General features: G+C 53.7%; 1 protein-coding gene across 1 annotated transcript in view; it reads left to right on the top strand.

The window, feature by feature from the left end:
* The window catches only part of Man1c1 (mannosidase alpha class 1C member 1), a 142,247-nt gene extending 137,516 nt beyond the window's left edge, over positions 1-4,731 (top strand). The window contains exons 10-12 of the mRNA XM_052177711.1: positions 228-400; positions 1,759-1,874; positions 2,603-4,731. Coding sequence (XP_052033671.1) covers positions 228-400; positions 1,759-1,874; positions 2,603-2,729 — 416 coding nt within the window. The 3' untranslated portion in view covers positions 2,730-4,731. The remainder of the gene's footprint in view (positions 1-227; positions 401-1,758; positions 1,875-2,602) is intronic.
* The last annotated feature ends 10,371 nt before the right edge of the window (positions 4,732-15,102 follow it).

The raw sequence follows: 15,102 nt of genomic DNA, 5'->3' as shown, positions 1-15,102 counted from the left end.
CCCTCTGCCTCCTGAGTGCTGGAGTTATAGGTGTGCACACCACAACCAGCTAAACTGCTAAACTCTTTAAACTTCAAGGAACTAGCTGTGGAGGCTGTGCACAGCTTGGTGCCACCCCCAAGGACAATCAACAAGTCTACCCCAGCTCAGCCCACGCCCATCCAGGTCTGTTCTAGACAGAGAAGTAGGAGGTGGGCATTCTGACTGGTTGTTGGTCTGTCCCACAGACACCAAGCTGGGGCCTGAGGCCTTTTGGTTCAACTCTGGCCGAGAGGCGATGGCCACACAGCTGAGCGAGAGCTACTACATCCTGCGGCCTGAGGTGGTGGAGAGCTACATGTACCTGTGGCGGCAGACACACGACCCCATCTACAGGGAGTGGGGCTGGGAGGTGGTCATGGTGAGTGCGGGCTAGCGCTGACCCTGGGAACTATGCCTCAGGCTCAGGGAGGTAGCCTTAGCAACCCTCCAATCCCCCATGGCCTTCCCTCCATCCTAAGCACTAGTCAGAAACCTGGCCCTCCTAGGGTGTCTTAGTCACCGTCCTATTGTTCTGAAGAGATACTCTGACCAAGGCAACTCTTAGAAGAGAAAGCACTTAATTGGGGGCTTCCTTACAATTTCAGAGATTTAGTCCAGTATCACCACCGCACGGAGCTTGCAGCAGGCATGGTGCTGGAGAGGTAGTGAGAGCTATATCCTGATCCACAGGCAAAGAGAGACAGAGCAACAGAGACTGAGACTGAAACTGAGCCTGGGATAGGCTCTTGAAACCTCAAAGCCTATGCCCCAGTGACACTAGTCCTCCAACAAAGCCACACCCACTCCAATGAGGCCACACCCACTCCAACCATGCCACATCTCCTTATCCTTCTCAAAGAGTTCCATTCCCTGGGGCTACACATTCAAATAGATGAGCCTGTGGGGTTATTTTTTTTTGGTGGGGGGGGGGGGTGAGACAGGGTTTCTCTGTGTAGCCCTGGCTGTCCTGGGACTCATTCTGTAGACCAGGCTGGCCTCGAACTCAGAAATCTGCCTGCCTCTGCCTCCCAAGTGCTGGGATTAAAGGTGTGCGCCACCACTGCCCTGCTGGGGTTATTCTTACTTAAAGTACTTACTTAATGGGGTAGATGGAGAAGACAAGGGTAGTGCTTCCAGAAAGTTCTCTGATAGGTCCTTTTCCCCTCTTCCCACATTCCCTTATGCCCATGCCAACAAGGGTCACCTGCTTTGGGGACAGGCTCTCCTGGCAGCACACACTCCCGGTAGGTGGGAGACTGTTTACATTTAGGACTCATCCAAGGGCTTGCCTCCCTGAGGCCCTGGTTCTTGGCCTTCAGAGACCAAATGTTTTGTGCTTACGTTAGACCACCGAGCAGAAACAGGGCCCGTGATGGACATTGAGAAAAGCCGCAGCAAGCCTGAGGGCTTCTGAGTCCGCTCTCTGGATCCCAGTGGTCCCTGCAGATTGCTAACAGCCGTCCTTGGCCTCATCCCCTCTGTGGTAAAGGTGTTCAGCTTCAGGTCACCCAGGTCCCTGGAAGGTGGAGAAGACCGGGCTGGACCCAGACCAGGAAATTGCCCAGTTACCTAGGAAAGCATCAGGGCTGAGTTCTCAGCGCGAGCGAAGGCGGTGTGGGCAGACTGATCCTGGGAAGAAGGGCGTAGCCGGAACCCCAACCCCAGGTGGACCTGAGGGCATCTGAGCTCCAGCCACCAGGTCTTCCTCCCCTCACTAAGGCTGCTCCCTTCCTCCAGGCCCTGGAGAAACACTGCCGGACAGAAGCCGGCTTCTCGGGGATCCAGGACGTGTACAGCAGTAACCCCAACCACGACAACAGGCAACAGAGCTTCTTCCTGGCTGAGACGCTGAAGTGAGTCCAGTTCTTCCTGGGTCAGACCCACAGCTCAGGAGTCACAGGCTGGAGCCCATTTGGGAGCAGAGGCTTCGGGCCCCCAGGGCTTCACAGCAGGCTGAGCTCTGGCCAGGTCTAATTCTTCCCAAGATCCCCCAACGCTGACCACAGCAAGAGTTTCCCAGGCCCCTTCACCTGGTTGTTCATTTGCCCCTCTTTCGTTTCAAAATTAAGTCACACCCCTCAGCCATGTGACACGGATGCTGAGTACCATGCCCCCCTCCCCGCACCCCCCCCCCCGCCCTCCCGTAATCTCTGCAGCTCAGCTTGGAGTGTTTGGCAGTCTCCTGCCTGCTTCCCTTGCTGTGCTCAGAGTCCTGAGCTGTGCCTTGCTCTGGTGGTCCCTCTAGTGAGTCCCCCACGCCAGGGGCTAGAGTTCCCAGAGCCCAGCAGTGTCACCGCCCTGCAGGTATTTAACAGCAGCTTGGGAACCTAGTAACACTTTGGGCAGGTGCAGACCCTGGGCCACCAGGGCAAGAGCAAATCTAAGCTCTAAAGTCCACAGGACTCATAGCAGAGTGATCAGGCCAATGAAGCAGTTGATGGTGGTCAGAATGAAGCAGGTCTTCTGACCCTACAGCTCAGCAGCATCCGTGTGTTTCCTCAGAACCAGCACCAGCAGTGCCCCCCACCCCTGCCCCGTACCCCAAACTAACTGCTCTCTCCATCCCTGCCCTGCCACACAGATACCTCTATCTTCTGTTCTCTGAAGATAACGTGCTGTCGCTGGAAGACTGGGTGTTTAACACCGAGGCTCATCCGCTGCCTGTCAACCGCTCAGACAGCTCCAGCACGGCTGGCCACCGTCACTGACCACCGTCGCCACGCCCGTGTCTCAGGGATGCCTCTATTCTCTTGGGATCCGGGACCGTTCTCAGAGGCGCTGGGGACGGAAGGCCCACTGTGGGCAGACCCTGGACGGATGTATCGGACAGGCGACCTCTTTTCCTCTGTGAGGAGACAGGAGCTGGTGATGTACCAGCATGGGCCCCCCGGGCTGTGGTCCCCGGCGCCTACATGTTCCTTTCTATGGGGGAATTTCTGTGTCCCCACACTTGCTGTCCCTGGGCCAAAGGACTGGAGGTTTGCATATCCATCTCATGTATTTGATTCCGTTTCCTTTCTGGTTTAGGGAATTCAGTTTTACTTGACTTTACTTTTGCTTTGTTTTGTTTTGTTTTTCTCCCCATTTGATTTTTATGACAATTATAATTTTCAAAATCATGCACCGTCTCAAGCAGCATCACTCAACTCAAGGAGACCTTAAGTGTTTGTACACACACACACACACACACACACACACAAACACTTGACCTTTCTGTTTTTAATGCCTGTCACCCGACATTGACTCTGTTCGACTTCTTGCCATCTACCCTGTCATTTGAGGAGGCGCCCCACTTTGGTCCCAAATGTTACAAATCACTAATGCTATTTTCATTACTGTAATGGAAAAATATGTGAAGTAGAATAAAGGAGTTCATTGAATAAGAAATAAGATTGGACTCATTGGCCACCAGAGGCTCCTGGGAAAAACTGTTCCAACAGTGTCATCAGAAGCAATCACCGCTGGCGCTGAGCTGAGGCGTGATTTAGAAAAGCCGGTCCAGCATCTCTGTCTCCCTAAAATTGGCCCTAGTAAATCTAGGACCTGTGAGGCCAGCCCTCTGGGTAGAATTGGGCATTGCATACACATTCTCAGATGGAGGATTGGAAGAGGCCCAGAGAGGTGACTCTGTTTGCCTGAGGTCACACAGCCAGAAAGAGGCAGAAGTACACCTTGCCTCATCTGCTGTCAATCAACAATGCTTGGTGAGCCCTGCCCCCCACCAGGGTTAGATGGTCTCCGCCCTGCAGTCAGGGCGCTCGGATCATATGTGGTGCCTCTATGTTAGTGGAATGGCTATAAAGCATTGCAGATACCAACAAGGATACATGCGGCGCCAACAGTAGCCAGGAGCTGGCTGGGGTTGAGGGACAATAAACACAGTAAGAGCCAAAGACAAGTAGGCGCTCCGCATAGACAAGGTCATAGTGTGGTGGGTGATACCTTCTAACCCGGACCCTCTTGTCACTCTCTCTGTGCCACCTCCCTGTGAACCCAGAAGCCATCTGCATGGCGAGGAATCCAGGTCCCTATAGGAAATGCTGGGCTTTCCTTCCCAGCAGACCCTTCGTCAGACTGTGCTTGTCAACTGACCATCAAGGTACTGGGGCTCCAGGCCTGGTGACCACACACACACACACACACACACACACACACACACACTGGGTGAGCCCAGACCCATCACTTCACCTCTCTGGGCTGTTTTCCATCAGCAGAAATTCCACCTGCTAAGGTTGCTATAAGAACCAGCAAGATGCTCCTGATACCCTGTGGTCCAGGATCCACTGCCTCCTTGTTCTGGGGGCTCAGACAGTGCAGCTCTTCCTGGGCAGAGCTGTGCGTGCACAGTCCCCGTAGCAGGAACTCCGGCCCTCGGAACATCAGTCACACACTTTGGTCAGGTGTCACAGAACGGGGTCTTCTGCTCCTCACAGCACACACATCAAAGGAAAGAGGGCACTCTCTGTACAAATGCTGTAGGCAATTAAGAAACCAAGATAATCAGAAAGGAAATATGGTCACCACCCTACTCCGGAATGAATACTGTTATATTTTCTTCTAGACCTTTTTCTATGAATATATAGAAAATATATTTTGCAAACATGGTGTCAGCCTATGCATATTGTTTTCTTATAATCTGCTTTTGCACTTAACTATATATTGTGAACATCTTTCCATGTCAAAAAAATATACACGTATGTCAGCACTCTTCCTGGCTGTATAGTTTTCCACCGTGCGCCGTCTTGGACTGTGTGTACCTAAGGCTGGGCATTTGGGTTTGTGTCTTTGGGGATTCTTAGTTACAGCTTTAACAACAACAAAAGCCTGTGTGAACTGCTGAGGAATGGCTCCTGGAATCTTGGGGACAAGGGAATAAGCTAGACCTCAAAAAGAACAAGAGAGCTGGAGAGATGGCTCGGTGGTTAGGGAGTTAACACTGTTCTCAAAGAGGGACTCAATCTGGGTTCCCGGCACCCATGTCAGGCAGCTCACAACCACCTGTAACTCCAACTCTAGCAGATCCGGCACCTTCTGGCTTCTACAGGCACACCCAGACCACACACACACACCCACACACACACATAGCAGACTCTCACGAAGACACACCAATTATTTTTTTTAAAAGACAAGAACCAGGGGTGGCCTTACAGGTCCCCAATAGGATGTCTGAATCCAAAGTACCCAGATCCTGCTCTGTCTGTCTTAGTTTCGCTGGCTTAGCCTGGGTGTCAGTGGCCGGTAGTCAAGGGTGGAGACACATCCTGACTGGTGCATCCACCAAGCCCTGAGCATCAGATGTTCGTTTGTGGAGCACAAACGCAGCCCACTACCTCCGGGGCCTTGAGCTGGGGTGGGTCCGTTTGCCAGGCTTCTTCCAGAATGGTAAAGGGTTATGACAAGCTGGCTTCTCCTCCTCCCACCATGCCCAGCTCTTCCCTGGGTGGTGTCAGCTAGAATGTCTCTCCCTCCAAAGTCCCCAGGCTCCCCGCCGGGCCCATGTCACATCCTTGCCCTTTGTCTTTCTGCTGGGAGCAACTTGTAAAAATGGCTATTTTAACATCCATCCTCCAGGAGGGCCCTTGCAGGTGGGGAGATAGGATCCACTCAGTACAGAACACCTCACCAGGGATAAAAATACGGAAGGCCTGAGGCAGCTGAGAACAGACAGGCACTGGCGGTGACTCAGATCCCTGAGGCAGGAGAGGGCCTGTGGCAGGCCTCAGGCTACCTTTCCCTACAGCAGCCCGCAGCTCCTACCCAGCTGCACTCGCGAACAGCTCCATGCTTCTCTGTCTCTGAGAGTTTTCCTCACCACCTGCCCCGGCCCTGAGCCGTGGAGCATCATGGGAAACAGAGAACAGTCTGGCCAGGAACCTCCATCAAGTCATTTGCATGTGTTCGGATGTGCTGTGGGTGCTGGAGCCAACGCTGGTGGCTGGGGAGAGGGCTGAACTGGTAAAGTGCTTGCGCAGAAGCCTGAGGACCTGAGTTCAAATCCCACGTGTCAACATACCCAGGCACCCCCCCCCCCCCCACACACACACACACTGGATGGCACTTGTCCGCAATCCCAGAGCTGGCGGGGGACGGTGGGTCTCTAGAGCTCACCAGCTATCCAGCCTAATCAAATTAGTGAGGTTCGGGAAGAGACCCTGCCTCAAACACGCAGCAGAGGGGAGGCAGGAGCAATGGCTCGCGGTTAAGAGCGAGCTCTGCTCTTACCCAGGACCCAGGTTTGATGATCAGCACCTGTGCTGGCACGTCACAATGGCCCGTAACTCCAGCTCCACATAACCCAGCGGCCTCCTCTGGTCCCACTCACACACACGGATATATCCACACACAGACACACGTAAAAATAAAAGAATTCTTTGTTTTATTTAATGGTGGAGAGTAGTAGAGGAGGACACTCAGTGTAACCTCTGGTATCCACACATATCTCCCCATGTGGGTGTGGGTGCGGCTGCATGCTCATGGACACAAGTGTGCGTGCGCGCACGCGCGTACACACACACTTACTCACTCACACACACACACACAGACACACACGTGCACACACACACAGACACATGCACGTGTGCACACACAGACACCCAGACACACACACACACACACACAAAGCAAAACTGAAGCTCCTGGGGGAACACCCCGAGGCCAAGCTGGAGTTCTCATGCCGGGAGTGAGGATCAGTGGTAAATCACTCTCCTAGCTGGAGCCAGGCCCTGGGTTCTGTCCTCAGCATCTTCCCTCATGCCTGGGAGGTGACAGTATCAGATGAGGTCACCGCTGTCCCTGGAGGGTCTGTCCTGGCACCTGTCTGTGGGTCTGTGTGACTCAGTGGCAGAACTCTGGTTGTCCGGGCTGGTAACACCGCTTGGTTCCCTAGGTTTGAATAACGTTTACACCTGCTCAGCCTGGCTCCTACATCAGAGCTTCCCAAACTATACGTGCACAGGAAGCGCCTATGCACCTTGTTAAGGGCAAAGCTGGGGCAGGAGGACACCTCAGTGGATAAAGTGCCTGCCTCCCAAGCTTGAGGAGCTGAGTTCAGCCCCCCAGAACCCATGAAAAAACCTGTCTCAAAAGGTCGAGTACAGCAGAGAGAGATGCCCTTTGACCTCTGACCTCCGTGTACACACACACACACACACACACACACACAGGCTATTGTGGGTCCTGATTCCCCAGCAGACATGAATGTACCAGGGTTGTAAGCAGTCAGGTCTGGGGTCACCCCTTGATTGGCCGGCTTCCCTTTACACCCTGGAAGTTTCGGCTGCTCTAGGAGACAGTGCAGGGATAATGACTGTGGGACGAGGATCTACATCAAAACAGATGTGTCCCATGATGTCACCCCTGAACAGACAGCAGGGGAGACAGGAGCAGGCCGCTGGCAGCTGAAGGAGACCGGAGGGGTTTCCTGAGGTTGTGTGGCCCAGCCTTGGCCACGTGCCTCGGGGTGAATCACGGTGCCAAGCTCAACAAAAGGACAATTTTAATGTTTTTCATTTCAATTTAAACAGCCACATGTGGTTGTAAGCTGCCATTTAACCAGCACAGAATTAGAACTTTGAAAGCAAGTGTCCTTCTCAGACCCTGACGGACCCTTGGGATCAGCTCCACTTAAAAAATAAAATAAAATAAAATACAAAGAAAGCGATCTTCGCATAAAAACGTTCTGTTTGGGACCGCACATGTTCCCCGGCACACAGTGGTTATTTTTGTACTGTTTGCCAAGCACACCCCTGGGTTTTGCCCCATTTTGGCTTTTTCTTGCTCACAGTTTGTGTGCAGATGGCTGAGGTAGGTCAGGCTCAAGCTGAGACAGGACAGAGTTACCTTACCAGAGGGCCAGCCCAATCTCTGGAGCCAGGTGGACCTATGGTCAGCTGTGCCCTGCCCTGAGCTGTGTGGCCTTGGGCAGCCCCCTCACCTCTCTGAGCCCAGCTTCTCGGTCGGTGGAAACACTGGGATCCCGTGTGTCTCCCTGTGGAATACCGTTCACATCGGAGACGGCTGTTATTGTTACTATGCCAACGGTTTTTGTAAACTATAGAACCCCCACTTAAATGTGTGGCAAAACAGTGCCATCGGAGGAAGTTCTCCTCTTTAAACACAACGCTTTGAAACTTAGAGAAAACAGCATGAAACAGACCCAGGAGATGGAACGAACTCTCCGAGCAATAAATCCAAACGCTTTTCTGCTTTTCTCACTGAGCAAGCGTCGGCCATTAGCCCGGAGTTGGTTGAAATTGGAAAACTGGGATGATGATTTGCTAGCTGCCCAGGGGCTCCGGCTGAAGTCAGGCGGAGGAGGCCAGGGCGGGGCTGCCTGGGAGGGGAAGCACCGGCTTGGAGGCCCCTCCACCTGGGGTGGGGGGTGCTGGGGAGGGGTAGGCCTCATTTGTTCTAGGTTCTTCCTGCTGCTTTGGGATGGAAGAGACTCAGGGAAAGCTAATACCTCACCTGCAGAGCGGTAAGTTGGCTCAGGCCAAACATCAGTTCCCAGAGGCTGTTGGTGTCTGCCCCCCAGCCCCACACCGCATTCCCCCCACACCACATTCCCCCCACACCACATTCCCCCACCTCATTCCCCCCACACCGCACTCCCCCCACACCGCATTCCCCCACCGCATCTCCCCCACACCGCATTCCCCCCACACCGCATTCCCCCCCTCACCGCATTCCCCCCACACCACATTCCCCCCACACCACATTCCCCCCACACCACATTCCCCCCACACCACATTCCCCCCACACCACATTCCCCCCACACCACATTCCCCCACCTCATTCCCCCCCACACCGCACTCCCCCCACACCGCATTCCCCCACCGCATCTCCCCCACACCGCATTCCCCCCACACCGCATTCCCCCCTCACCGCATTCCCCCCACACCACATTCCCCCCACACCACATTCCCCCCACACCACATTCCCCCCACACCACATTCCCCCCACACCACATTCCCCCCACACCCATTCCCCCCACACCCATTCCCCCCACACCGCATTCCCCCCACACCGCATCCCCCCACACCGCATTCCCCCCACACCGCATCCCCCCCACACCCATTCCCCCCCACACCGCATTCCCCCACCGCATCCCCCCCACACCGCATCCCCCCCACACCGCATCCCCCCCACACCACATTCCCCCCACACCGCATTCCCCCCACACCGCATTCCCCCCACACCGCATCCCCCCCACACCGCATTCCCCCCCCCACCGCATCCCCCCCACACCGCATTCCCCCCACAGGCCAGCTCTTGCACCCTGTCTGGACAGCTCACATTCCTCTCATTGGCTGAGGACAGGTGGGTTTTGTTAGTTTCTGAACAGAGTCTCGGGTATCCCAGGCTGGCCTTGAACTCTCTACTTCTGACTCAACAGGACCATGATGTCATCCCCCCCCCTCCCGCCCCCTCATATGTTGTAGAGAAGAATCTGTGACAGTCGGTCTTGAACCAGCGGCCCATCTCACTTGAACTAATGGAAGATGTCAAACTGATGTTAGCAGCTTGTGAGGAACTCTGAGCTATCTCCAGTTTCCTGTCTCTCCTGGTCCTAGATGGCAGCGTGGTGGAGGGGAGTGTGGTTTTATACAGAGAAAAACGCTTGGATCAGACAGTCAATGTTCCACACTCTAAAACTCTCACCAGGGAAACCTACCTGGTCCTCAACTCTACCCAGTGGTGCCCACAACCAGCCGGGGGTGTGGCTGGGTCACTGGTTTTGTTCAAAGGACCCAGGAAGCTGGTGGGCAGTGAAATCCGCTAAGCCAGACTGTCTGTCCCCACCAGGCCAGAAACAGTGTGCGCTTGGGACATCTTTGGGCATCTGCTACCTTTCTTTGAAGAGTCACACAGAAACCTCGGAAAGTAAACTTCTCCACACCTCTCCCTGTACCTGGACACCACAGGAGCTGCGCCAAGATCATCCAGGCCCCCAGGACAGACCTACTTTCCAGCTAATCACAGTCCAGTTCTGTCTGCGCTGATAAATCCAGCTGAAGCCGCTTGCCACCCCCAGCCTCAGTGGCATATGTGACATACCTTCTCTCTGTAGCCTCCTCCAATGACCTCACTGGGTTTGAGACTTTTAGATGCCATCGCAGGCAGTTTTGGAATTAGTATCCCAGGACCCACTTCCTTGTGGCCCACAGTCACATAGAAAGGTGACCTCACACACACACACTAACAGTGTGAACCAACCTGGCACACTTGATTTCTGTCTCAGGATGTCCCCGTCAGCCAGTGAGCCAGAGACCACAGTCAGAACTCAGCCACACTGCTTCCCCCCTCTCTCTCCAACACACCAGCTGTACTGGCTGGTTTGTGTGTCAACTTGACACAGGCTGGAGAAAGGAGTTTCAGTTGAGGAAGTGCCTCCATGAAATCCAGCTGTGGGGCATTTTCTCAATTAGTGATCAAGTGGGGAGGGCCCCTTGTGGGTGGTGTCATCCCTGGGCTGGTATTCTTGGGTTCTATAAGAGAGCAGGCTGAGCAAGCCAGGGAAGCAAGCCAGTAAGAAACATCCCTCCATGGCCTCTGCATCAGCTCCTGCTTCCTGACCTGCTTGAGTTCCAGTCCTGACTTCCTTTAGTGATGAACAGCAGCATGGAAGTGTAAGCTCAATAAACCCTTTCCTCGCCAGCTTGCTTCATGGTCATGATGTTTGTGCAGGAATAGACACCCTGACTAAGACACCAGCAAGTGCCCGCTCTGGTTCCAGAACATTCTTTGTCTCTTCCAGCCTCTCTCCTGCACCTGTCCTGGCTCAGCCCAGGTGATGTCATTGCCAAAGGGACAGCTGCAGGCTGTTTGAAATGGTGGTGCATGCTTGTGGTCCTGCCACTCGGAAAACGGAAGCAGGAGGATCATAAGTTCAAGACCATTCTCAGCCTCATGGAGGTCCAGGTCATCTAGAGACACTCGATGTCATCTAGAGTTGACCTCTCTCTCTCTCTTTCTCTCAAAAAAATCCCAAGTAATTTTGTTGAGATAACATTTATATGCCACGAGATGTATCCATTTGCTGTGTATAATTAATATTTTTGGTATATTTATAGTCATTCTGTCACCACCCTCAGCTAATTTTAGGAGAAAAAGAAACCGTCCCCACTAGGAGTCACGAGCACCCTCCCAGCCCAGGGGGGCCATAGCAAGCCCCCATCTACCCCGTTGCCGTGGATCTGCCCACTCAGGACTTCCCCCTTAATGAGCCTCTAGCATCTGCGGCCTCTGCATCTGCTACTTTGCCTGAGGCCTAACTAGGCTGGCACACACCTTCAATGGGTTGTTTCTGCTCTTTTGGCTTCGAGAAGGGTTGTTGTGTTGTGTTTTGTTTTTTAAAGCCACAGCAGAGCTGGGTGGTGGTGGCGCACGCCTGTAATCCCAGCACTCTGGGAGGCAGAGGCAGGCAGATTTCTGAGTTCGAGGCCAGCCTGGTCTAAAGAGTGGGTTCCAGGACAGCCAGGGCTATACAGAGAAACCCTGTCTGAAAAAAAAAACAAAAAAATCTAAAAGTCACAGCAGGCCATCACAATGTACACAGCCCTGCCAGTTCTCAGGATAGTCTCAAGAGAGTCACGGGCCAGCCTGGTCTACAGAATGAGATCCTATTGTTATTGAACATAATGAGTTCATCTGGCCCGTGGTGTGCTCCGTAATCCCAGCACTGGAAGGTCAGGAGGACCAGGAGTGAGTTCAAGGTCATCCTTGACCAGATGACAAATTAGAGGCCAGTTTAGGAGATGTGAGAACCTGTCTTGGGAGTGGGGCAGGGCCTTGTCATGCGGAGAACAAAATTTATGGCCATAGCCTTCCAGAGCCTCGATGTCCCTTCCTGGCACCAACTCTGTCTGCTAGCGCTGTCAGTTACTCTGCCCCCTTCCTTCCTTCCTTCCTTCCTTCCTTCCTTCCTTCCTTCCTTCCTTCCTTCCTTCCTTCCTTCCTCTTTCTTCTGTTGACTTTTGTACACATAGCTGTCTTACCTGCATCTGTATCTGTGCACTGTGTGTATTTGTGTCCACAGAAGCCAGAAGGAGTCATGGACCTCCTAGAACTGAAGGTTACAGATGGTGGTGAGCTGCTATGTGGATGCTGGGAATCGAACCCAGCTCCCCAGTCAGAGCAGCCAGTGCTCTAACCACTGGGCCACCTCTCCAGCCCCCTTTTGGTCTCGAACACACCATACAGTCTCTCTCAGGGCCTTCACGTCCGCTTTTCCCTCTGGCTGGATGTTCTTCCTCATTCTTCCCACAGCTGACCGATCGCTCCTGCTTAGCCTGCCGTGTAAATGCCACCTATCAGCTGAGGTGGTGCTGGTGTCACAGTCCCCACACGCCTTACTTCACACGCTCTGTCCGGGCGACCATTATCTGATTACCTTGCTATGTCCATCAGAATTCCCCTGCAGAACAGTCTACCCTGACAGGGAAACACCTTCTCTTCCTCCCTACGGCAGCTCCTGGCACACAGTAGGTCCTTATTTAGTTCATAGGCCCAGGTGTGCTCAGGTTATTCTTGCCTTGGCCCCAGAAGAGCCATTTTCCCTCAAGTGATGCTCTTCTCCCACCTGCTGCTCTCCTCACTGGCTGCCAAGGTGACAGAGGTGGAATTTGAGTAAAAGCTTCCCTTTGGGGGGGCGCGGGTCCCAGGCGATAGAAAAGATTCAGATGGTGCTTCTGGACTTACTGTGGGGGAAAGACAGAGGGAGCTGCAGCGCCCCCTGCAGGAGCTGCTGTCTCTTCAGGCCTAGCAGAACAAACAGTTGGGGAACAGGAAACTGCAGGAGGATAGCCTGTGTGTGTGTGTGTGTGTGTCTGTGTGTGTCTTTGTGTCTGTGTCTTTGTGTATGTGTGTGTCTGTGTGTCTGTGTGTCTGTGTGTATGTCTGTGTGTCTGTGTGTCTGTGTGTGTCTGTGTGTCTGTGTGTGTGTCTGTGTGTGTATCTGTGTGTGTCTGTGTGTTTGTGTGGCACAGAAAAAGAGACACGCACAGAGAGAGAGAGAGACAGATATAAACATGGAAGAATCGCAGAAAGGCAGGTCAGGACTAAGACAGAACCCTCCTGCCCCCTTGCTTAAAGTTAGGCCCCACCCCACGCTCATGTCCCTCCTGCACCCCTCATTCCCCACCCCCACCCTGCCTGGGCAGCAGACATTAGCATGGAATCTGTGTCTTTTACAAAAACCCAGTGTAATAAATAAAAGAAGCCGGGCAAAGCCACGTCCCCTCGTTTGTTTTCTGGGGACCTGGCTCATCAATCTTCTCTCCTAACCTGCTCTGCACTCTGTTAGCTGTGCTTCTGCAGAGAACAGAGTTTGGTTTTCTAATGGCATCTGTTCTATGTAGGGTGTCCCCAAACATTAGCTATAATAAGTCGGAAGTGGCACAGTTAGGAGCTGGGGACGTCAACACCAGATGTCAGGTCCTCCTCATCCTCTGAGGATCCGTGTAGTCAGAACACAGGACCAGGCGAGGCCAGGCCCACAGTCCTGGAATGTTCCTAGGAGCTACCTGTCTGTCTTAGTTAGGGTTTCACTGCTGTGAACAGACACCATGACCAAGGCCACTCTTAGAAGGACAACATTTAATTGGGGCTGGCTTACAGGTTCAGAGGTTCAGTCCGCTTTCATCAAGGCAGAAGCAGGGCAGTGTGCAGGCAGGCATGGGGCTGGAGGAGCTGAGAGTTCTACACCTTGTTCCAAAGGAAAACAGGAGACTGACTCCCACATGGCTAAGGAGGAGGGTCTCAAAGCCCACCCCCACAGTGACACACTTCCTCCAACAAGGCCACACCTCCTAATAGTGCCACTGCCTGGGCCAAGCATATTCAAACCACCACACTATCCAGTGGACACTGTGCATGCCCAGCTCTGGAAAGCCCTGAACAGGAAAGACAACTTCACGGCACCATTGACAAGAGGTGACCAGAGTACTACAGACCAGCAGCAAAACCAAGCCACGTTCACCATCTTGTGTCTCAAGACCTCACTGAGCCTGGGAGGTCACCAGTCTTCTAGACTTGCTGGCTCGTGAGCTCTGGGGACACCCCACCTCCACCCCGAGCTCCCCTCCCCCTCCCCATGCCTGCAGCCACCCAGCACCGGGATTACAGATGGGTCTCCACTGATTTACTTACACGAGTGCTGGGGTCCTCATGGCTGTGCAGCCACTGCTGGGCCATCTCTTCAGCCCCAAAGGCGTTCAATAAAGAACAGCCAGACTTGGCTGGGGCATGGTGGCTCAGGCCTTTAGTCCCAGCTCTTGGGAGGCAGAAGCAGGCAGATCTCTGAGTTCGAGGCCAGCCTGGTCTACAAAGTGAGTTCCGAGGCAGCCAGGGCTCCACAGAGAGACCCTGTTTCAAAAAACCAAAAACAAACAAAAAGAAAACTTTACTTGGTTAGATGGCCTGGGAATAAAATAACGTTATAAGCCAGACAATCCCCATCTAGCACACAACGGCCTGGAATCCACTAGTGCATGCACACCGGGGATCACTAGTACATAGGAGTTAATAGTCGTCTCCAAAGGTTGCATATCTTTCCTATAGACTGAAGTCTAGAACTTCACAGACACTGGCCTCTGGGAAAGAGCAGTCACCTTGGGGCCTTAGAGCCTGATAATTAAAGGCCGCCTGGCAGGAAGTAGGACCTCTGGGGATGGACGGAGAGGAAAACATGTTCTCCAGTTGCATCCTTTCCTTGCCTAATCCCTTCCCCAAGCATGCCCAGTGTTCCCCAGAAACAATTATTCCCTGTGTCAGGCAGATCTAGCTGTAGTAGCTGCTGGCACTGCAGCACCTGCTGGGGGTGCACTCCCAGTAGCTATGACTCCGTCTCGGGGAACCCCAGAAAGGCCTCTGGGACTCTCCACACACAGGGGAGCCCTGGCCTGGGCTGGGAAGGTCTCAGTGCTCACTGCCTGTGTGTGATGGAGAGCAATCTGAAGAAGGCCCTTCAGCTGGACCATGGAGGGGAGGTGCCAGCTTCAGGGGGCTCCACAGAGAACTGGCTCGGGGCAGCCATCATTAGAGAGCACGGAGCACCACCGGCTTTGCTTCTGTGTGCGGCTA

This window comes from Apodemus sylvaticus, chromosome 3 (genome assembly GCF_947179515.1).
Source record: "Apodemus sylvaticus chromosome 3, mApoSyl1.1, whole genome shotgun sequence".
NCBI lineage: Eukaryota > Metazoa > Chordata > Mammalia > Rodentia > Muridae > Apodemus > Apodemus sylvaticus.
Note: the sequence above shows the minus strand (reverse complement) of the source record. Positions and strands in the feature narration are given on the sequence as shown.